Genomic DNA, 25,854 nt, shown 5'->3' on the forward strand with positions numbered 1-25,854 from the left:
TACAAACAAGTGAAATACAAACCTAATAAATTATTTCTTACTGTTTGGAAAAGCTTCAAGTTATGCATTAACCATGTAACTGTCATGGATGCTGATTTTTTTTAAACATATTTTTAAAGCTCTGCATGTATTGTGTAAAATACTATTTAATTCTTTTAAGAAGAAAATTGTTTTTTTGTTTACAATTATTTGTTGTGCATCTTGGATGTAATTTTTATAGATGTGTATGTGTGTATATATATTGGCACACTTATTAAGACCTTCATTTTCTAAGGTTGTAATATTTTTTCTTTGATATTAATTTTATTTTAATTATGGTTTGTATGTTATATAGTTTCCTATAGGAAAGTAGTACAACATTACCTCTCCATTCCTGCACTCATGCAAATTAAGAAAAACAAAATATAGAGAATGAAGTGACACTTCTCCTTTACTGAAGGAAAAATAAGTTAGAAGTTTGCATATTTAATCTTTGACTGTCTTTGAAATGCTAGGAAAACCTTGTATCATCATAGTGATTTATCTGTTTCTGTCTTCTCAGTATTTAAGTAACCACAAGAGAGTAATATTTATTTAGTTTAAGTAAATTCTAATGCTATCTATAAAATATCAGAGTGGGAATATTTTCAATATATTCTTACACAAACACACACACACACACACACACACACATATATATATATATATACACACACACAGTGGAACCCCTCTAAAGCAGCCACCTTTGGAACTGAGACAAACTGGCCTTATTAGAGGGGTTCCACTGTAAATAATTAGGGATTATGTAAACAAAAAAAGGGACTGTAATTAAATGACTGCTTTCAAGGGGTGACCAAATCTGAGGGGTGGCTGCTTAGAGGGGTTCCACTGTATATATAAAACAGAAGATAGCATTAAATACTAAGTGTGTATCAATCTTGTTGGCAAATATAATAAATGTGGTACATACTGATATTCATTTAACTTCTAAATTAAAATTAATATTTCTGACTATTTTAAATCATAATATGTAACATGCATAACATAATAAATTGGAGACTCGTATGAGATAAAGCATATTATGTAACATAGTCTTTTAACAAAACCTTTCCATCAGCATCCTTTAAGGGCCTAATTCATATTTTTGATATTTTGCTGACCTTTAACATACCTAAAAATAATCCTCACTTTAGTTTTAATCTTGCACACTTTTGGATTTACTTTTTTTAATATTAAATCTCTGGTTTCTGTGTAGCTCTGTAAATCAATCTTTCTGTGTGTTAATGTAAACTTCTTAAACTATTAGCATTTTTCACTGATTTTCTATTTGTCTTCAGTTATTAGGTGTAACCTTTCCTGTTTCATTTTTTTTTTACAAGCATGTCTGTTTTGAAATAAAATCAAGTGATCTTGAACAGTTTTCCAAACCTATGCCACATCACCTGATTTATTAATTATAAACTTTGTTGGCCTTAAAATTGGCTTTTGAAAATTAGGAACTGAAATTTCTTTTTTATGTTAGCATGTATCTGAAAATCTTGACTTGAGCATTTTTTCAAATGTCTGTCCATTTAAATTCCTTCAGTTACATACTTATTACCAGCAGTAGTGAAAAAACATATTTAAAATGGTATCTATTAGGGTTTGTTCCCTGACCAGTTGGTGTATAAAAACCATCCTGGATCACTTCAGAAGACCTTTCTTTATCACTATTTAACTCTACTGTCCTGGTTCTATGTGTCTTGAATTAGTCTCCTAAAGTTATTATGTCAGTGTTGCCCCTCAGTGGCACAGCAGTATGTCTGTAGACTTACAATGCTAGAAACCAGGTTTTGATACACGTGGTGGGCAGAGTACAGATAGCCCATTGTATAGATCTGTGCATAACTTCAAACAAAAAACACTTCAGTGTCCTAATTAGTAAAATCTCATCATACAGTTTTCCACTGACATTCTGTCTTTTCCAGTGGCCTAATAACAGTTGCCACTTAACAATTTTCTGCATTTGAAACCCCTTATTGTACCTTTCATAAATTAAATCTCAGCTATCATTTTTTTACACGTTCTGTTCCAACAGATTGCAGTTGATTCCTATCCCAAAAATGCCATCTTACCCTTTAAAAATAACATGTAATATTAAATAATGTTAAATTAAAAAGTAATCTTGTATTATCAGTGTCACCTTACATTTAACCCAATTTCAGTTATTCCTATTATATTGTGGTGTTTCATTTCACCCAGAACTTTGAACTTGCTTGTTTTGTTCCTAATACTCCTCATTCAATCAGACATGATATTCTCTTCAATTATAAGGGTCAACTGTGGTTCTCCATTGTTCTGTTTATTATTGGATGCATCATCTTTCCTAATTCAACTGCTTCATCCACAATGCATCTATAACATTATTGAGTGAAGTGTTTTTGCTTTCCTTTTTAATTTGACTTTATCAGGATCTCCACCAGCTTTCCTTGTGATCTAATTATGTCCAAAGTAGTGCATCCTCCACTTCACAAGTATATTCAACAGTTGTCTTTTAGTATTTGCAGGTTTCAATATTTCCTTGTTAATTTTTCTATGTTTCTGATCTTAATCATTCATCTATAAGACCACATTTCAAATTAATACTCCTAACACTAATAATAACAGTTAAATTTATTTGTGAATTCACAGTGTTTATCTTTACATCTGACAGACTTTAATACAATTATTTATCCTATGCTGTAAATCTTTCTCCAATCTCCTTATTGCTTTATTTATCCTTTCAATTTCCCAAGCTTTATTTTCACTATGCTGGATTATTTTAAACCATCTTTAATGAAAATCTTTAAAGTTTCCCCAAACATACTACTGTATAGTCTCTTTCTATGTAACATATATTCCATGCTTATCTTAGATCATTCACAGATCCAACTATCCTACCTGTTACTCTAAATATTATCCCTTATAATCTTTTATTTATGCCTTTGATGAATTGTACATGGTACTTTCTATATTTAGCACTAGGTATCACTTCCAAAATGATTTCATATTTCTTTATACCTCTAACCCCTGAATGAGTTCTTTATACACTTTTAAACAGCTTTTCTGATTTCTGACATTATTTGCTACTAAATGCATTACAGAAAGAGACTGCTTTTTGCTTACAACTGAATTCTCGATACACTTTGTAATGTGATGTACTTCAGTACTTAGCTACCAAATTTTACTCCTAGTTTCACTGTGCTCTTTATTCTCAACTATAGACAACTTTATCATTATTTTTAATGTGGAGTTTCCTACTATGTAAACCTCTTGAACATTCTATTCCTCTTTGTAAGTAGTCAAAGGCTTAAGTCTATTAGATTGGCATCTGAATGCTCATTGAACCTGAATCTATAGCCCTAACTTTCTTGTTAGTACACAACTTTGTAAAGCTAACACACTATTTATCACCTTTATCCCAAAATAACATTATTTGTTCATTCACAATTTCCAAAGCTTCCTTGCCACTATGCTGGTTTAGTAGAAATTGTAAACTTGTATATCCAATGAAATCAAATGTGGTTAGAGTGCATGAGTAAACAGAACAATATTAAATTGTTGAAAATAATACATAAAATTGATCTTTTAATTAAAAACAATAATTGTTAACTGATATGGTACAAAAATATAATTTATGCAGAATGGCTATGAGAGAGTTATTAAAAATACAAATAATATTTTAGTAAGTAGATTATGTGATAAGAACTGGGTGGCTATTGGAACTTGTTATCAATTAATCATAGGGTTTTTTAACTGATTACATTCAATTAATCAATTATTCTGAGAGATATCTAATAAAGAAACAATTTACATTGTTAAATCAGATCTATGTATCTGTTCTGGGCAGATCACATGAGTTCATTATGTAGCTTTATGTGTAACAACATAGTAGCAACATTTTAGTTACTTGGTTAGTTGAAATAATAAAAAATGATAATAATCAGAAACCCTAATTTTGAGTTGATTCTTTTTGTAAGTTGTAATGGTAATTGTCTAAGCTGAACGACTTGAATTAATTAAAAATAATGAAAAATCATAATATTAAGGTTACTGAATAGGTACAACAATTGAAAACAGCAATAATCAGATACAGCATTATTAATTAATTTTTGTGATATTAATTGGCTATTGTAAATGAATGTTACAGTAGTGAGTGTACATAAATAGTCAGTTATATCGATTAATGAAGTTGATGTCAACAGCGTAAATACATAACAAAATTCTTTTTGAAATTGCTGAATAAATGGTCAAGCACAGTGAGATGATTTTTTAAAAATTAAAAATGCTCATCTCAGAATTTATGAAGTTTGTGCATCAATAATCCTTTTGATATTATTAGTAATCTTGCATTTTCTTTTAATTTTACCAGTGTATTGGATAGTTTTTTTACCAGTTCAGATTGATGTTCCCATATGTTTGCAGGCTAACAGGTGTAACTTGCACATAGTTTAACTAACATAAGTGGAATTATAGCCACCATGTGTACTTATACATGATCCTGAAACACACAAGGGTAGGGATTGAATTCTGTATTTTGAAAGGTGATTTAAATATCAAAATCCATCAGCCTCCACAATTTACAAACACGGTGTAAACACCAAACATCCTGTCTTGATTGTTAATTTTAAAGTAATCTCATTTGGATCATCCAGTATTCAACATTTAATGAAAGAAATTATATCTTTTGTAAATAAACTCCAAACTAAAAATAACACAACTACACTACAGTTAAGTCAGTTCTAATATTGTGTTATTATATTATTCCTTGTTTATTTGGTTGTCTTTTAATTTATTTTATTCTGTATTTTAGTTACCGGTTTAGTATGGCCAAGTGTGTTAAGGCATGCTACTCATAATCTGAGGGTTGCGGGTTTGCATCCCTGTTGCGTCAAACATGCTCGCCCTTTCAGCCGTGGGGGCATTATAATGTGATGGTCAATCCCACTATTCGTTGGTAAAAGAGTAGCCCAAGAGTTGGCGGTGGGTGGTGATGACCAGCTGCCTTTCCTTTAGTCTTACACTACTAAATTAGGGACGGCTAGCACAGATAGCTCTCAAGTAGCTTTGTGCGAAATTCAAAAAAAAAATGTAGTTACATATTACAAAATGTTTAAACTTTATATATATTTGTATATAATAATTTATTGTGTTCAGTGTAGCTGGTATATGTATATTCTGAAATATATAATAGTAAAATGTTTGTTACTGTACACACATCAAAATAATTTATTACTTGAATGTAATCAATTAACCCTTTTGCAACTGGTAATAGGTTAAAGGTCATGTCATTGCATTTGTTATATTGCATTAAAAATTTTATTGAACTACTATTTTATGAATTTGTCAGTAAGAATGGAATCAAATTGTAGATAATTCAAACTTTATGTATGATTTAATTTCTTGTTTTAAAAGTAAATATTAAAGAATGCATCTAAATATGGATTTTAGTAAGGCATGTGGCATGCTGAATGCAGGACTGTTTATAATAAGATGTTTGTGATGTCAAAATACCAAGTCTGTAGTTTTGTACAAATTAGAAACTCAAATTACTGACAAGATAGATGTAAAATAAGAACCTTGTATCTTTTTACTTTGCTGAGATATGGCTTATGTGCTGAATAAAACAAGATGGCCCCATTAAACTCCATTTTTTAAAAATGATTCCTTATATACATATTAATAACTAATCAATAGCTTAGAATGTCCTCATAGTAGTTTTCTCAGTCATTTTAATCTATGAAAACTCTACCACGTTCTTTCATTCAAAGTTTTTGAGGAGGTAATTTGTGTCTTTAGTCTGCTCGAAGTTTCACATATTTTTAAAAATATAAATACATCTTAGTTACTAAGCTTAAGAAATTAGTGGAACTCTATGGTATTAGTGTAGTTATTTATGATTTTCTTGTTATTCAACTATATGTGTATGTATATGTTGAAAGACTTGACAATTATGTTCAGAAACAACCAAGTACAAAGGTTGTGGGAGAAGAGAGAATCGTTTGATTTACTTCTTAATTTATTGTTCTATTTATATATATATTAACAAAAATAAGTTTTTAATACATTTTCTAAATAGTAATCAGCTGTATACATATATATAAAGTATATAATAACTGAAATGTGACTGTATATTACAAAATACTAGTCCACTAAAACACACCCAAGACAGGGAAGACTAAAGATCAGTTTTATATTACTGGATATGTAACATGAGTGCACATGCACTGCATTAATGGAAGTTATGTAATTTTAGATAAGCATGATTGAAAGGTCAATACAATAAAAAATAATAGATATGTTTCTAAATATATAGTGTTATGAAACTTGAGCTACTTAGACTAAACATTTGTATTTTTTTATAATATGTAGTCATTCTTGCATGATAAAACAATTTATATTTATTTTATAATTTTTTATGATTATTATGAAATTGGTTAAGTGGCAGACCCTACATAGTATTATAAAATATAAAAGTCTTACTGAAAACAAACATTTCAAATGCATTTAAGAGGTTTTGGAGATCATGCAAATAATATTTGAGATTTTTGGGATGAAGAATAATTTTTTAATCATAACATGAAATCACTTTGCACTCAGACTAATGAAATGGGCTCTATTTTTACAAACAAATTTTTAGTAAACATATTTCACTAAAATTAATTTTTTAAATATAAAATGCTTGTAATTTTTACCAAATTTTGTGAAAACACATGTACAGTATCAAAAGTTTTAGTGCAAATACTTAGCATGTGCAATTGTATAGATGGACTCATGTATTTTATACTGAGCTCATCGTGAAAAGGTTAATGAACCAAATGATTAATAAATTATGAAATTCCACTAATTGGCCAAGCTGTGTTATACTTCACCTATGTAGGCATTAAAACCAAATTATATGTGGCACTTAATCATGTATGTATCTAACAAAAGAAATAATTAAAACCAACTGGATCATTATTTGAAAACCAAAAGCTGAAGTACAGTTAATACTAAACAAAAGCACTATCAGAAATGGTGAGGAAGTGCTTATAAAATTTTAAAATTGAATCAAATGTAGTAATTTGACTCTATTTCAATACTTTTTTGCTCAAAAATGTTTTAGAGCTGATATTTTTATTATCTATTTAATGAATTTTATAAAAAAGGATGAAAAACTTTTAACTTTCATTTCTACATAGTTCTGAAGAGTTTTGCCTGTAAACAACACTTATTTTTAGAATTTTCTGGCTATTCGAAAGCATAGGTTTGCATTTGCTAAGAAACTATCATTCCTTAAAAGTATAATTCTCAAAGTTTTATTTTTTGTTATTTTTCTGTGTTTGTTTTTCTTTTATCAATACAGCCTTTTATTCCCACCTTTGAACCTTAGAACATGTGACATGATTAACTATTAATGAGTTCATCTTTGAAAACTGCTACAGACAGAGCTTAAATACTATTTTGTAGAGGAAACTAACAAATATTTATGTCAATGTACACTAAATAAATAGTGGTGTGAGAATTATGTAGTTTTGTGTGGAAATGATTAGAAGTTGCTGCTGTAGAGTGAAACAGGATAAGGACTAAGTCTGGCCAGACATTGATTCACCCAAATATATTTTATACAGTCTGTCTTTTTATTTATTTTTTATTACTTTTTTTTAAGACATCTTGAAAGTTTGTTTCAAAGTGAGAACTTAATTATGTCAGGAATATTACTTAGTGTTTGTTTCCAAGTGAGAATCTGATTAGGTAGGTAATATAGTAATTATAACTTGTATTTTTCAAGATGAGAAATTACACTGTTGCATAAAATTGGTGTCTCATCAGAAAGAAATGGTTCAATTTCAATAAAGCAATTGTTAAACACATTTTTCAGTCAGAAACAAGAGACTAAAAATTTTCAAAAATGATTGGATAATACAGAAGACGTGCAAAAAAAAAACAATTTTGTCTGAACAAATAACAAAAATGTTGGGGATTGAAATTCATGTAAAGAAAAACTTAGAGCAATTTCCCATAATTGAAACATTGTTCAAAAAACTTCTTGAATATTTATAAATTGAGAAATTTTGGTGGTTGATTTCATTTGAATACTGTATTCAAGTCATAATTTTTCACAAAGTATGCACCTTACACTTGATCAAATTTTTGCAACAAAGTATGAAATTTTTACAAAACTTTATTTACAAATAGGAATGCAACATCAAAAGTTAGTTTCAAAGCAAGAGTCAGTCATCATGAAAGTGAGACATTGTTTTGGATCCAAGTGGAAGAAAGGAGTTTAATGAGAGGAATTGAAGACTTATGAACAAATCACAGATCTGTGAATTTGTTTTTTTAAGTTTTTCTTCAGGTGCTCTTTTCAATGCTGAATATGTTTTTTTTTGTGTGTTACATTGTACTTGTTTGAAGCTTTAAAAATATTAATGTATGACAGAAACTTTGGATAAACCTAGTTTGGTTTAGAGATTACAACAGGTGACACCAAAATATTCCAGTGACTTGGATTTTTAATTATTGAATATTATCATTAAATTTTTCTTAATCACACAATATGATAAAATAAAACAAATTGTTATTTATTAAAAATACACTGTTTGTCAGACATAAATTGGTTTCAACCAAGAATATTTTCAGCAAAAATACTGTTACCTAGTCTGATCTGAGAATAAGACGGGTTTATTTTACTGATAGTGTGACTGGCTTTTGGAATTGGTTATCTTTTGGAGTGATGGATATAGCTAATTTAAGGAAAAGCTCAATCACATTTTTTTCTGAATAAGGGTTAACTTTGAGTGTTTTTATTTTAAAGTTTAGGGGACAACCATTATGATCCAACAGCTCCCGTGGTCTTTAAATTTTACATATGTATCTATTATTGTGACAGAAAAGGTTGTCTGTCACTGATAAATCTTTGCCAGTTTTTAACAGTTTATGGCTGTACATGATATTTACTGCAGTAATTGAAATAGTATGAAAATAAATAAGTTAATGAATATGAATGAAGCTGAAACTGAATTTACATATTAGAAAAATATAACTTGATTAATAATAATAGTAACAAAAATTTTAGATGCAGTATTTTTTAATGTTTTGCAAAGCAATATCTCAAAATTTCAGAATTTCACAACATAGTTATAGGAAAATTAAATCATGAGATTTTAAAATGGAAACTAGTTATTATTCAGTAAATTTTACAATGATTTATGCAATTTGGTTGAAAAGTTAAATTGTGACAAGTTTAAAGTTAAGAGGTGCTTATTGTGTTTAAAAAGGTAAATGGTTATTTTTTAAATGGAGAACAGTTTTCAAATTCTTTTCTTTGCAAATAGTACAAGAATAGAAAAGTGAGTTCTGTAGAAAAGGAATTACCCAAGAAAGATTTTACAGTACAGCTTATGTGAAACATAGTCATTTTGCAGTAATATTGGCAAAATTTATTCCAGAGACTTATAAATTAACTTATTTAAAAAAAAATTGAATGCTATAAGTAGCATTTATCCTGGCAAATTTAAAATTATATAAAGATATTTTTGAAATAAAATGTAGAATAGAAATTTACTAAGTAAAAAAAAAGATTATTTTTTGCTTTCTTATGGTACATTGAACATGTTTGTGTTTCAACATATGTAAAAAATTACAAAAAACTTCATACAGGTGGTATCATAATGTTTAATTTATAACTTAAATGTGCCTAAGACAAGAAACTTTATGAATCTACAAAAACTGTTGATAATCATACTTTTTAGAAATATGCATGAACTTCTAAAGCATGTGTTACAAAAATTCACAGATATCTTAAAAATGTAGCACAGCTTGTATTCTTTAAAACCATAATCATGGGCAAACACTCAGAATACTGAGTGTTGTAGGAGTGTTAACATACATTTGAGTTTGACCCACAATAAAGAAATTAAGTTGGAAAAATACATCAACAGTTTGCTTTTTTTGAACACATCGGCTCCCAAACCTATTTTGCCAATACTTTCTAGGGTCCCACTGGTCATTTTACAATTACTTTTTTAGGAAGAATGTATATGTAGCTATTTTGTCCTAGCCAATAAGTGTCCCTTTAAAAAAAAAAAGATCATGACTCACCTGTGAGTCGTATTGGAAGACTATTTTGACTCACTGGTGGGTTGTGCGGGAGCCAATGTGATAAATAAATGTACAGGTCTAGTAGAGTACACATTATTTTGAAACTATATGTGTAGCATGAAATATGTATGAAAATTTAACTCTTTGAAAAGAAGAACATTAAATGTTTGTAAAATACGTTTATGAAGCTATTGTAGAATTAAAAACAAAATAATTACAAAATAAATAACAAAGACACTAGAATTCTGAAACACTATGTTCAGTGATGAAAAATTAGCAAGTTCTTTTAACCCATAAAATTTACTGATTACACTGTATTAACTCTTTTTAGTCTGGGCTCAGTCCCAAGGACCAACCTTGTGACCATTTTGTGCTTATTATAATTTTAATGCTGTAACATTCAAATTAGAAAATATGTTTATATAATTTGGCAAATTATTAGTAAACACTACAATGCTTTAATGTACAAAATATATTTTTATTAAGTCTTAAAGTTTGTTAAGCACTGTATTTTTCATGCTTTTTTTATGCAAAAACCTTAAAATGTCCAAACGTTATACTTATCTGTTACTTTAACTGATAAATATCTGTATGGGTTCAGTCAGTTTGACCATTAGTGTGTCCACCATAAAAAAAAAAAAAAAAATTAGGAGATTATTACATGTTTGCCTTTTTTTCATTCTAGAATGACAACAGATTGTGACATGACAAAACAAATATTTAGTCTGAATAGCTTGAATCTTATAACATTTATATAATTATATATATTTATTATTTTATTATATTGACCTTTCAGTCATGCCTGGCTAACAGTACAGAAGTTCCAATGACAGATTTTTGTGCATTTATCTTAGCATATCCAACAACATAAAGCTGACTTTTGTTCTGTACTAAGTAATCTATCTTGACTGTGTTTTTAGTGGAGTAGTATTTTGTAAGACATACTCGCATTTTAATTACTATATATTATATTTATATATAGATCATTGGCATTTACAAACATGTTTTTGCTTATTTCTCTTAAAACATAGAACAGTAAATACAAAAGTAAACTTTTGTACCCAGTTTGTTGTTTCTCATTCTTAGCCTTAAGAAATGTCACACATGGAGGATGTGAAATGAAATATATTTTTTGATTTTATGTATATATATAAATTTGAATAATTAAAAAAATTTATATTACTATATTGACACCATAGAAATCCATTATAATTTATAAAGTTTAGTAGCTAAACTGTATTTGGCTGTAATAAAATATGAAATTTTGAACAAGCTAAAGGCTCGACATACCAGCATTAAAGTTGGTCTCAAAATAAAGAAAGAAAGCCATTATATTTGAAAATGGCTAAGAAAACTAGAATGGGATAATTCTGAGCTTTTAATTGGTTATTTACATGTCATATATAGAAGTAAGTGTATATATGGGACTGTTTCAAAAAATGGAAAGACGTCAGCTGGGCTACTCTGTTTGATTCAGTACATGTGTGATATCTCAGCAAAAAGAAAACAATTAGATTTTTATTTTATATTCTACCTTGTAAATATTGGTAATTTTTGGTAAGTTCCTAATTCGTACAAAACTACATACTTTGTATTTTGGCATTACAGACAGCTATGTGATGCACAAAAATTGATGTTTAGGTGCATTTATTTAACATTTATTTTTAAATTAAGAAATTAAATAATGTATAATATGAAAACTTGAATTATAATCTACAGTTTGATACCACACTTTATGACATAAATTCGTAAGATACTAGTTAATAACATTTTGAATGCGAGTCAACAAGTGTAATGATGTGGCCTTTGACCTATATAGAAAGGGTTAAATACTAGTAAGCCAATTGTGCTGGCAAGCAGCTACAATTACATTTAGAAGGAATATTCTCATGACTCCAACATAAATGTAATTGCAGTAATGTGTATTGTTACATTCTGGTACTGTCATAAGTACAAATTAGTACATTTCTGTGGTATATTTGTGTGGAACTATTATTATTTTTTTTTTATGATTATAATCTCTGAATACTTGTGGAGGGGTTTTGGCTGATTGGTAAGCTGGGCTAAAGGTAGCAAATACCTCTTAATCTTATTAAAAGTAAGGTTATTTTATTGGCTATACAACATTATTTATTCATATAGCCTTGAAAGAAAATCTTAAGTTGCCGAAGAACATGTGAGCAGAGTTGTTACAAAGTTTAAAACTTTGACTATATGCATTGCTTAATAATAAAGAAAACAGTTTTCAGGTTGTGTTTATAGAAGTATTAACTGCAAGTAAAATGATGTCATCAGTTCACCCTCAGAGGTTCTAGCTAGACTTTATTTGGAACATTGTACTAATTTCTGTTATTTATAAAAGGGTTCTTCGTAGAGATACCAATGTGTTTCCAGAAGTATTGTATAGAGACAGGCAGAAATTGTTTTCCACATTTGTTATTGGAGAGGTGAGAATGGAAGAAATGTGATTAAGGGTTTTAAGATTGTTCGAGGTTTGGAATGCATAAACCCTACTGATGTTTCCAAAAAATGTTTGAACAGTAAAGTCTTGAGAGTCTATGTTTGAGAAATTGGAAATTTGAACACAACTACAGTTAAAACAGAGTTAGTGGTTGACCTATGAAACATTTTACTTTTGTGTGGTAGAACCTCCAACATTGAAGGAGTTTAAGAGAGAATTTTATTTGTATTGTAGATGTCGGGTGGACATAAGAAAAGGTTTTTTTTCTATGCATTTTGAGGTATAGTATTATATAATGGTGGTAGTAGAAAAATGGGACATCAAAAATTGGCCATGTGGCCCCTCGGAAATGAAATATTTCAGCCTTAATATTAACATTTATTATAACTGATTTTAGTAAAAAGAACATTAGAAAAGGCAAGGTGGTAGAAGGCTATTTAGCCCATCAATGTCACCCTTGATTCACAAGAAAAAAGAGTTAGTGTAACTTGTTAAATTGCTAATTAAAAACTTTCACTCCAAGTGAAAGCATATTTTTCAATAGCCATCTTGAAAACTTCTTTAACTCTGGGCTAGGGTGTAAATTAAAGTTATTTTAAGAATGTAAGCTCTGGTAATAATTAAATGCTTCCATCAGATTTAAACTCATGTTTTTAAAGAAAAAACCATGATATTCCTTAAAAAGGTCTGTGGAGGTTCATAGGGCTCAGATGTCAATATTCATCTGTTAACACAGTGGTTGTTTTTCTAAATTGGTACAGCAAGTATGGATGTGAAAACATCTGTGACTGACACAGTAAGTGGACGTTATAACAGTAAGAACAGGTAGGACAGTTATGATATGCATTTTACACAAGGTCACATAAGGAGATTCCAGTTGCACTCTTATTGTCAGGGGGGGAGCAACTTTTTTTTTTTTGACATGTTTAGAACCTACCAATAAAACTAATGGTTGGTGCCATTTCACTTGGGGTGGTCAGGTAAATGGAATTGCAGTGTTTTTTATAGATAATATAGTAGGTTTAAGAATTCATTTTTTATTCAGTAAAATCATACTAAAATCTGAAATTTATATAGAAGTTAATTGTATTATCACATTATTCAAATAAGCACAGATATTTTTCTGATGTGAACTAGTGCATTATTATCAAATTTAAGTTTTTAATTGTGCAAACAAATTTTTATTTCTTACCATTTGCTATGAACTTTTGTTCAATTGATTTTCAGTTTAGACTGAAAAAGATGGAGTTTGTCTTGTATAAGGACCATCTGTAAAGTATATTTACAAGAGTTTATATTAAATTGTTTTCACGAGAAGCTTGCTTTAATTTACTATGAAACACAAGCGCAAGAACTAAGTGTGTGGGCCCAGCATGGCCAAGTGTGTTAATACATGGCCAAAGCGACTCGTAATCTGAGGGTCGTGGGTTCGCATCCCTGTCTCGCCAAATGTGCTCACCCTTTTAGCCGTGGGGGCGTTATAATGTGACGGTCAATCCCACTATTCTTTGGTAAAAGAGTAGTCCAAGAGTTGGCAGTGGGTGGTGGTGACTTGCTGCCTTCTCTCTAGTCTTACACTGCTAAATTAGGGACAGCTAGCACAGATAGCCCTCGAGTAGCTTTGTGCGAAATTAAAAAACAAACAAACTAAGTGTGTGGTGTATGCAGACAGGGCCAAATTCTTTATTAGTTACAGTGCCTAGAGTCTATAAAAACTATGGGTCTGTGAAAAGTTAATCTTGAAAGTTAATCTTAGAGGGCCAAAAAATAATAAGTGTAAAACATGAAACACACATTTTACTGTGAAAACATTATTACATCTCTAAATTTTACATTATGTTTTGTATATACACATTAGTCAGTGAAATACATTTATGTGAACATGAGTACACAAAAAGGCTTTCTTATTCCATACTTTATTTCATACTAAGCCATTTTTAATCAAATTCAATATATTACAGGGTATTAATATATTATTGACAAAGATGTTAATTTGTACAGTATTTGTGCAGCTACAGCAATGTATGCTTAAAAAATCTATAATTTATCTAGTGTTTGATTTAACTTGTATGGCTGGTAGGGCCAACAAACAGAAGGTGCTTGACATTGTATGCAAGTAGATTCTGTAATGCAGCCTAAATCAAGTATTAGGTGAGGATTTTATGGATACAGATAAGTGAGATAGTAAAATAAATGCATGTTAGCATACTTCAGTCCCATGTAATGTCCAACATTCTTGCTCATGGCCTTGAAACTGTAGACTTTTTTTATTGTCTTGCTTGTATAGTTGCATGTGCAGGTAAAATTACAAGTCATGTAGTTAATGGTTTTAATGATGGAGAAGGTTAATTATTTTGTATTTAAAGCTTCAGTTGAGTTAACACACAATACTGATATAATTTTAATATTTACTTTCAGCTCTCTCTCTCTCTTGAAAACAGTGACATTTTGTAGGCATATTGTACATGTTTCAAATACAGCTGTTTGAATTAACCTTCAATACACAAACTTTGAAGTTCCTTAAGTTGTGAAGAAGCATGACTCTAGTCATGCAAGAGGACCAAGGAGGTGGGGGAGATTCCCCTCAAGATAATAACCCTGTTCAATCACCCCAGACCACAACAGACTCTCCTCTTTATTCTGTAAGTATGTTTTTTAAGTATTATTTAATTTGACCATTAGTAATGATTCTGAATTCTTAATGTTCATGAACATTGCTTATAACATGAAACAGCACGTGTAGAATTTAGTTAAAATGTATGACTCTCTTTGGACATTTTTTAAATATCAAGCTCTTTGTTTTTAATTTAAAAAAGTATTGGTAAGCAAATGGATTTTTTTTATTATGTGGTAAATATAGGTAAAACTTAATTAAATACTAGAGCAATTAAATAAGTGCTTAATAATAGGAAAGTTAAAGATGCTGATTAGGAAGCAGTGCTAAATGTCTGAGTTACAAAGTTATTAACACAAAATAAAAGAGACAATGTGATTGATCCCAAAACTATGTGTTCTGTCTCTTTTATACAACTGAGGAAAAACAAAACAACAATATTATAACAGATATAAAAATACAAACATTTGATGGTTTGCTCTCACTTACATAAGACAAACACTTCTACTGGGATCCTCTATTTTCAATTATTGAAACTGAACCTATGTACTTGACTAACTAATTCCAAGATTCCTTCAAAAGAAATATATTTACCCTGAGCAGCTAGCATTATCCACGTGAGTACTGATTATCATTCAAACATAAGTGAAGCTGTAATCTACAGATGTCATTTGAATTTCCATTGAAAGATACAGCTGTTGACATCCTTGCATAGTGTACAATCTTATAGCAATACTGGTGTGGCATCGTACTTCTCACATTTATGGCTGTTCTTGTTCAGTGCTTTCCTCTGTGCATGCAAGCTTTGAATTTATATGTACCCCATGATCAATGTGGTTCATTGTGTCTTGAAAGTAAATAATCATGCAACTCAACTAATAGGAGTATGACACACCCTCTTGAAGCATGCAATTCCTATTTGATTTTGCTTATCTGTCACTTCTCATTAGACAGTGCAGACATATTTCAGTTGTGCATTTAATGTTTTCATTTAATTTTTAATTGCAAAGTAGTGATTTGCATTAATTATTATTTTTTGGTTGACTGGTGTTTTCTGGTCCATTGGGGGCATCTTTGGTCAATTTTGTACCCTTATGGTGGGAATTCACTACTGATTCTTGTATGATTCAACTTTTGTCAGAAAGACTCTTCATCCATTTCCTTTCCCTCCCCTACTGTCTCCTATACTGACTGACTTCCTGTTATGTGGGGATCCTGCTACTGGTCAGCATCTCTCCAAGGTTCTGCAGACTGTTCTGTCTCTTTCAGAGAGCTATCAAGCCTGTCATTCAGCCTTATTCAGGTTTTTACTCCAGGCATTATGTCATTCCCAAGGAAACTGGGGATGGCATTTTGTGATCACCCTCTCTTGCCTCAGTCAATTTCTGGATCTTCTTTACTTTACCATGGAGTTATTTCTCATATTCCTGTTTTGTTTTTCTCCAAGACTTTGGAGGACAAAATAGACATCTTGATTGCTTATCTCCATATTCCTATTTCTCATATGTTGTGACACTGTCAACAATTTGTCCACAATAGGGCTGTGCTTCAGTTTTGTGCCTAACCTTTTGAGCTTCTACTATAATATCTACTTTAGGTTATCTAGGCCTTTGCTGTATTTATGTGTGGTTGAGGATTGTGTTTACACCACTTCATGGACAGCTGGCTTCTGTTAGCTTATTCCACACTGGAGTCTTTTCAACACATACATCTGATACTTACAGAAGCAACTTGTGTTGGTTGGATTCTCAAGCTGAAGAAGTCTTTCCTGTTGTCTACCCAGTATCTTATCCACTTGGATGTATTTTTCAACACCCACCTCTGTTGGGCCCTAACCTTTTCCATTACATCTCTATTTGATGGAACTTTCAGTTCTCTATACACTTGCTGCTCCTTCTATTTCTACAAATGAATGAGGTTTAATTGCTTTCAAGTCCATGGGCTTCTATGGACCCTTAACTCTTTTGGTTGGACACTTATGCATTCTCTTCAGTGGACTCTACATGACTAATTGAATCATTCTTGCAATTCTTTCATCTCCCAAATTACTCTTCCTCCTTACCTTACAAATGATTTGCATTAGTGGTTCAAGAAGGGCAACATGATGACAGAAGTACTGCTTTCTCCACCTTGTCCAAGTTTGCATCTGTTTACAAATGCTTTTCTCTAAGGTTGGGGATATAAATCAATCAGTCGGAGGCTTTTAGACAATGGATCCACTTTGAAAAGTCTTACCATGTTAATATCTTGGAACTTTTAGCGATATGATGTGTTTTAGATCATTTTTGTTTTCATCTGGTACGGAATATGCATCCCAATCCATTCAGAAAATTCCAAATTCCACCTTGTGGCCTATATCAATCCCAAAGGGGGTCACTCATTTGTTCCCTTTGCAGTCAAACATTAGAACTCTTTTTATTGGGATATAAGTATGGTTGAATGTCATGCTTCAAGTGTTTTTGACTTTGTAGTGAATTGTTTTTCAAGACCTAATCAGGTTTATCCCACAAGAGTTATTTTTTGATCCTCAAGTTTTCAAGTTTCTGTGCAACTGATGGAGTACTCCTCATCTGGATACTTTCGACACTTTCCTCAACACCAAGTTACCTTTTTTTTTTTCTCCAGTTCCTCAGCCTTAGACCCTGAATTTAGTTGATCCATATCAAGACTGGACCAATCAGTACTCTTATGTTTAACTTCCCATCTGACTCCTTCTCCAGGTTATTTAGATCATCTATGCCACTCCATGTCAGATCCTTCTGATTGCTTATTACTGGCCAATGCTACCTTGGTTTTCTCATCTTACTTAGCTCTATAATACTACTTTTGCTTCTTCCTCTCACTTCAACCCAACTCAGTCAACCTCAGTTACCAGTACTTTATCCTACCCTTCACACCTTTCATTTATCTGGTTCCTGGCATTGTCTTTGCATGTTTATTTCTTTGTACCATGAACAATTCACTCTTCCTCTCTCGTAGTTTAATGGTGGTAGACACTCCATTTACATTGATAGTCATTGATTTTGGATTTTCTCAGTCTCAACCCACTGTTTGTTGTCTTATGGATATTCTCACCTGGCAGTTTGATCATGGAGCATTTGTTTTTTCCATAGCCTGTTATTGAGTAGCCTTATCCAACACTTTTAATTTTTCCCTATTTTGTTTGGTATTTTCCTCTGCTACCATTTCTCTTCACTGCATTATTTCAAAATACATACACAAGACTGGATTGGAATGTTACTATTGTTCTTCACTGTTCTACACTTTGAATTTTTGTTTTTATATTCCATGTTTTATGTATCTCCTAAAAATTATTTCCTGCTCCTTTTTACCCATAGACATCATCAGTTTGATTATATTTGTTATTGACATTCACATATTTGGTTTCATTACACATTTTCCTTTATCCAAATTGATCTTTTCTGCCCAATACTTCGATAGCTTGTAAGGGAAATTTTTTCCTTCCAGGTTTTATTTTCATCTGTTTCATACTTTTAGTCTGATCTGGATAAATTTCTATTTCTGTAAATATTATTCATTGTTACATTGCCTGTACAGCATTCTTCCATGGTTCTAATTCCTACCTTTCAATCTCCTGGCAACATTTCTCTGCAGGATAATTCTTGCTACTTGCATGATCTGAGCCACTGGGGTGATGGCCCATAGAGGAATCCTTCTGAATATGATCACTTCCATTTAGTAGAGAGTAGATGGTGGTGGTGTTATGCTGGTGTAGTTGGGAGTCAATCCTCCAATCATGCCTTCCACTTCTATATGGTGGGCCCCAGAGGTTGATGTTTTTGTTTAACCTTTGTCCAGTCATATTCAAATAATGATGTTGGTTTCAAGTAGATCTGTCACATTGCAGCTCATCCTTCCAATTGGGATCTCTCATTTTACCATCACCTGGATGTCAGTTCCCAGTGAGTGGGGTTTTGGATTAGAGCTGGACCAATCAACATAAATCCTCACAAGTGTTTGGTTCTATTTCCTCATCCTGACCCAAATTAAAAGTTTTGTCTCATCATCTCCAACTTTGTGCAGTGGGTCCCAAAGATTGATGTTGTGCACACATGCACTCCAGTTTCTGTGCAGTCCTATCCAGAGGATGATGATGTTTAGGGTGAAGGTTATCACTCTCATGTTAAACTTCTCTGTCCTTTTTAGTTGTGTTACTCCCACTTTCTGTCCCTGTAACACTTATTTTTTTACTGGGTGCAGAATATACCTAGTACAGAAGTGGTGCAGTCTCACATGTGTGTTCCTTTCCTAATGGGGATTAGACTTCATGGATGTTCTTCAGATGCTTTTGAAGGATACTACTTTCTATTCCTTCAGGTCTCTCTGCTTATTCAATGGGGGATTCTTGCAGTACATATGGCAGTGGTAAGGTACTGTGTCATGTGCTATTATTTTCCTACTTTAAAATTTTTTCTTCTAGTAAGTTAATATTTTCTCTTACAATTCCTGCCCTTTCTCCCCACTAAAAACTAGTACTTCTTTTTTTGCCTAATCTCAAAGTGATAATTTGGTAAAATCAAATAGAGGGAGTCGTGTGTTAGGAAGGATTGTTGGAGCATTTATATGCAAGATAAAAGTGAACCAGGTTGATCACTGGGTAGATGGAAGTTTAAGACTTGAGGCATGCAAAAATATTTGTACGTACAGAGGGCAGCACAAAAATAACTATACATGTGAAAGGAAGTAAATACCTAATGAAAATATATTTTAATTATAGAAATATAATATTTACTGGAGAATAAAATGGGAACAAAAGTAGCTTAAATGAAATTAATGCAATGACTTTCTCCTCCATATGTGATATCAAACCTACAAATTTATATCATATCAAATTATATCAAATGTGATATAAATTATAAGTTCAAAATAAATGCTATAACATAACAAAAAGATTGTAATCATGTTCTCTTTTCCATACTTTAGCATAAGTTACTACACAATACTTTGTTCTACAACTGGGATACACATGTGGTTCCAGTATAACTGGTGCTGGTGTCTAAAAGGAATTTGCACCAACACTGGTACTGCTACTAAAGTACATTTGAGGGATTAGAATGCTTGCATTTATTCCTTACTCCATCTGAAGCATGTGCTTATCATGAGAACAGTTAATCATAAGGCAGTTTTGGAAAAGTTTGCCACAAACCATCAATAACATGATGCAGGACCAACAAAATGGCATACTTCTCATTTGGTTATAGATTGAGACTAGCCTTGCATTTCTGCTGTTTCAGCAGGATAGATTCCATCTCTATTAACAATATGTCCAAAGAATTCTATTTCCACGCACATTTTCCAGGTCAAGGTTCAAGCCTGCTTTTTTATTTGCTGAAATTCAATTTTAAGATTTTCAGCCATGGACTAGAACACATGACCAAAAAAGCTATGATATGGCTGATTAAGATCAGATGCCTCTCTCATTGCATTCCTTTCAGTGTATTCTTCATTAACCTTTTGAAAGTAGGAGGTGTGTTACATAAGCCATCTCTCATGCTGAAAACAGTTTTAGGTTACTTAAGTCATCCAGTTTTGATATGCTAATATTTAGTTGTCAGGTAATGTATTGAATGATAGCACTCCTTCCTTTTCATCCAGACATTCTTCTGTTAATGGTAATGGAAAGTTATTAGTGTGAGTTATCATGCTCGCCTAGAGTCAATGCAGAACCTGGTTGTACGTTATTTCTTTCTGATAGTCTGAATATAACTAAGCTCCCTCTGAAGTCTGTATAATTCCATCCTTTAACATCCATAGTACTTTAATGCTGCCAACAGGTCACATAGCTGTTGCTGTGTTGAGTCTAGACTATTTGCACAATCCTCAGCAAACTCTAAGGCATTGATGTCTGTGTGTTAACTTTCAGAGGTATCCTTTTTTACTTTCACTTTGTGCACTGTGTCAATGACTATCACAGTATTCATCTTGATAATTGATTGTCTGTAATTGCAGAACAACACTGGGACATCATACCCACTTGGAAAGAAAGTAGTCTGTTTCATGGGCTCTGTAAACCAATTACATGGCATCTGTGCACTTGACTTTAATAGTGAATCCCAGAATATCACTTGTATACATTGGAGTACTATATCTTCTCCTCCCAAATACCCATCCAACCATGGCTTGTTACTATCCCAGTCTCTGAGAAAATGAACAAAATAAAGACTGCATACAAAGTGAAACACAAAATGAACAAACTTTATTGTAACTGTTATAAAACACAAACAACGTGTGCCCTTGCTTCTATGAATAACATAGAATTATTTCTTCTACTTGAACTATTCAAGATGAATCCATGTACCAGAATGACTAAATCCAATGTTCCATACTTTGCAAGAAGTTATTTACCCAGAGTAATATAAATGAAGTCATAGCCTCTGGATATCACCTGAACTTTTATTGAAGGACACTTTTGTTAACATCCTTGTATTGTGTGCTCTATTACAGTAATATATTCCCAGGCAGAACATGTATTTATGTACTAGAGACTTCACAATAAAACAAAGGTAGAATGGAACCAGTTTAATCCTTTGATTGCAGCTGCTTTAAATGTGCACAGAATTTTTGTTAACCATACACTATATACAGCACACTTACATTCAACTGCCAGAGGCAGACCATATCCTGTACCAGGGGTGGGCAACTCCATGGCCACTGGCCACATGTGGCTAGTAGGATAGCACAGTTGTGGCCAGCTCAAGTTCAGGAATACATTTTTTCTATCATTTATTATTCTTATCGCAAATTTGTTAATCGGCAACTGCACTGCCTGGCATCATCCCTAATGTTGCACGCTTCATCACTGCCACAGACTCTGTCTATTTTGTAACGTTTGTCTGGTTTAGATGTTTGCTGTCAAGTCATCTGCATTGTTTTACATGCACTTGCAAACATATTTTTATTGTGTGACTTTCAAGTGTTTAAATATGCTTTGTTTTTAATCCCATAATATAGATAAGTGGATAATTCAAAAACAACAGAATCCATATGATGGTGAACACTGAGAAAATAAAGATGATTTAATTGATTCTTGTATTACTGCCAAAAAGAGAATGGTGCATGACTGGAAAAACATGAAACAAGAATTTGATGAAAGTTGGGAGTTGAAATTTGCAGTGATTGAAGCAAATAATAAGCTAGTGTGTCTTTTGAGTAACAAAGGTTTTAGGAATAATAAAGTATATGACCTTAAGCAACACTAACAAGTTTCACAACAAATTTAATGAAAAATTTCCAGTTGATAGCAAAAATCGTATGAATGAAATCGGTTATCTGAAAGCACATTTTCATGAACAAAAGGGAGGCCTAAAAATAATTTTTATCATCGATAGAACTAGTTACATTAGCTAGCTCTAAAGTAGCTTGGATTCTAGCTCAAAAAAAAAAAATTATTTTCTGATGCTGAACTAGTAAAAGAAATATTGATTGTGATCATTGAAACTCTCTTGGAGAATTATGATTCAAAAATAAGATATTCTTCAAAAGGTAAATAATTTACAATTAAGTCAAAGAACAATTGTCTGCAGAATGCTAGAGTCAGTGAAAGACATAGAAAATCAGTTGCTTGAACAACAAAAACACTGTTTGTATTTTTCTTTAGCTCTAGATAAGTCAACAAGTGTTAATGACACTGCACTGTTGATATTTTGGGTTTGATATGTAACTTCAAATTTTCAAGTGAGGGAAGAAATGCTTGGCCTTTTGTGGATTATGAGATTGAACATATGGGGAAAACATATTTGAAAAATTGCTTGAAATGTCGAAAAATTCAATCTGAATTTTAAAACATTGGTTTCTGTCACAACAGATTGGGCTCCTGCCATGACTAGAGCAGCAAAATTATGATTTGTTTCTCTTTTGAAGCAGCATTTTAATTGAAATAATGGAAAGTCCACGCTGCCATCTTTCCATTGTATTTTGCATTTGGAAAATTTATGTGCTAGTTATCTAAAAGTGATGAATTGAAAAATTTGACAGACATTGTTGTAAAAATTGTGAATTATATTAGAAGTGTAAGCTCTCTCATCCATTGACAGTTTGTTGAATCTTTGAAGATCTTTGATGATCTTGCTGATTTTGCAAATGTAAGATTGTGAGTTGAGGAAAAGTCTTGGAATGAATTACATCCTTATTTCTTCAAATAAAAGAGCATCTTGTTGAAAAAAAGAATTGAAAATTTCCCTAAAATTGAAACTTTGTCATGGCAGTGTGACTCATTTTTAAATAATTTGAATAGGAAGCTTCAGGGAAGAAGTAAAATAATAAGCGAGCAATCACAGTCTGTTCATGAATTTCAATTTAAGTTAAACCTTTTTGCAGAACAATTACAAAAGAATGATTTGACACATTTTGCAAAGTTAAATAATTTTTTAGAAAATAATAATGACTATGATTTCTCTGGTGCTAAAGATGATCTCTATGTAAACTGGATCAAAAATCTATCTCAAAAATTTGAATCACATTTCTCCAAATTTAAAAATTTGAAATTGATATTTGAATTTTTGCATGATTCAATTCAATTTGATTTGGGAAATTTTAATAAGGAAATTACATATTTTGGATAAGTGTGGATTTGAAGACAAGATGCAAAGTGTAGAACACATAAAAGGTAAACAAAAATTTCCATTGGAGAAATGTAGCTCACTATCCTGATAAATGAGAATTTGACAAAGTTAAAGATAACAATTTCAAAATTATTTTCCATGTTTGGATCCACATGGGTGTGTGAGTCAACATTTTCTACGCTGGATTTTCTCAAGTCTAGATACAGATCTCGCCTTACTGACATAAGTTTAGAGGCAGAGCTGTACTGCTCATTGAGCATAGATGTTAAGCCAAATTTCATGAAACTTGTTGATTAAAACCCCCATCAATTTTTTTTAATAGTGTGGCCACTATGAAAAATAATCTGCCCACCCCTGTTCTGTATGGTAAATGAGCAGTCAGTAGGTTGAAAGGTGAAACCTGGGCATGAACAGAATCAATGATAAATTCAGAATAAATAGAATAGTATCTCAAGAAAATAAAAATGCATGTGTACTGTAACTTTAGGAAAAGAAAACATTAGTGTAAATCTACTTTTAACAGTCCAAATAAAATCTAAATTGCATGCTTCAGATTTTATGTGAGTACACTGTGACTGTTAACTGTAGATCATTTCATCATGAATAGCAGTTTTTTCCAAATATTGTGTTTTAAAATACCTGTATTTAAAAGCTAGCAGGCTGTATACTTTTTGTTACTATTTATTCTTAGTTTGAAGATGTTTTGGCTAAGCTATTAAACATCAGTGTTACACATGCAGCTCACTTGCTGTTGTATTGTTAAAAAAAGATTATTTGTTGCACTTGTTAACTTGACCATTTTGAACTCTTGTTAACAACTTTTAGCCACCTGAAGAGACTGAATCAAGTGGAGAACAAGATGCAGATAACCAGAAGTTGTTGGAGGGACAGGAGCCAGACTTTCCTCATGCTGAGTTAGCTCGACTGGATGAGATGATAAACAGACCTCGGTGGGTGGTTCCTGTACTACCAAAAGGAGAATTAGAAATACTTTTAGATGCATCTATTGACTTGTGTAAAAAAGGTATGCAAAAATTTTATAAACTATGATGGACAAGCTGAAATGCCCATCAATTGATGAGAAATATTTAAACTTTTAAATATTTAAAACAATGTAACTTTAACAGCAATCATTTATTTCAAAGTAGTAACTCAAACATAATCTTTATCTAATATTAAAATTATAATAAAGCTTCTTCATAAGCAACATTTGAAGTTTGCTTTCCATCTTCCAACAAATAAAACTTTTGAGATGATTCCACCCATGAAAACCCCACATCTCACTGACTGTGAAAAAAGCATGTTTTTGTTTTTGAGAAACAGTCCAGCAACTTTCATTTTTTACCATGAATCTCTTCAGAATATTCACTATTGTCTAAAATGTAAACCTGCCAAGATAGATTGAAATTTGGAATAAATAACCAACAAGATATATATATATATATATATATATATATATATAAAAGTAGGGTTAAGTTCAATTTTTGATTCCTTCAGGACATTCATCATAGTTCATTGTGTTTACACACAAATGTTGGTTGAGATTGGTTCAATAGACTTGAAGAAGTTAGGATCCAAAAACACACAAATTAGGAAGTAGTAAACCAGAAATTTTGATGTGACAAAGTTTCACATTTTGATTTTATGAAAGAAGATATCTTTTTACTGTATAACTAATTGTTTTAGTAAAGTTTTTTATAAACATACTTGTTACAGAGGTTTAAAAGAAGAAAAACTACTGTACAAAATTTAAAGATGCCAACACTTGTATATAAATGCAAAATGCTTCTGTTATACAATCCCAACATGGCTAATTTTGACACCAAACAAATTGTGAAAAAGACAGAAATATTGAAAACTGTTGCTGCTTGAGATTTGCAAAAAGGTTTCCTTGTACTAAATCCTATATAAAATGGTTTAAACAATTACTTAATTAATCAAAATGCCTAACAATATGGTTTATTTAATCTTTTGACCAAAAAATGGGTATATCTTAGTTTTGTTTGTTTGTGTGTGTGTGCAGGGGGGGACATGAAAAAACAAACTATCTTGTGTATCAATTCCCATGTAAATTTACTAAAATGTAGGAGAATAATTACCATAAAACTGTAAAATTA

The 25,854-nt window shown here is 31.4% G+C and overlaps 1 protein-coding gene across 5 annotated transcripts in view; it reads left to right on the forward strand.

Moving 5' to 3' along the window:
- LOC143240423 (ubiquitin carboxyl-terminal hydrolase 9X-like) overlaps positions 1-25,854 on the forward strand; it is a 147,666-nt gene that overhangs the window by 1,208 nt on the left and 120,604 nt on the right. For 4 of the 5 annotated variants that reach the window (XM_076482835.1, XM_076482838.1, XM_076482839.1 and 1 more), the window contains exons 2-3: positions 14,960-15,183; positions 24,563-24,761. In XM_076482835.1, the coding sequence (XP_076338950.1) occupies positions 15,079-15,183; positions 24,563-24,761 (304 nt within the window). In that variant the 5' untranslated portion in view covers positions 14,960-15,078. Of the gene's footprint in view, positions 1-424; positions 449-14,959; positions 15,184-24,562; positions 24,762-25,854 lie in introns of those variants that run through there. The other variant, XM_076482837.1, reaches the window with a different exon arrangement.

The sequence above is a fragment of the Tachypleus tridentatus genome, chromosome 13 (assembly GCF_004210375.1).
Source record: "Tachypleus tridentatus isolate NWPU-2018 chromosome 13, ASM421037v1, whole genome shotgun sequence".
In the NCBI taxonomy this organism is placed as follows: Eukaryota; Metazoa; Arthropoda; class Merostomata; order Xiphosura; family Limulidae; genus Tachypleus; species Tachypleus tridentatus.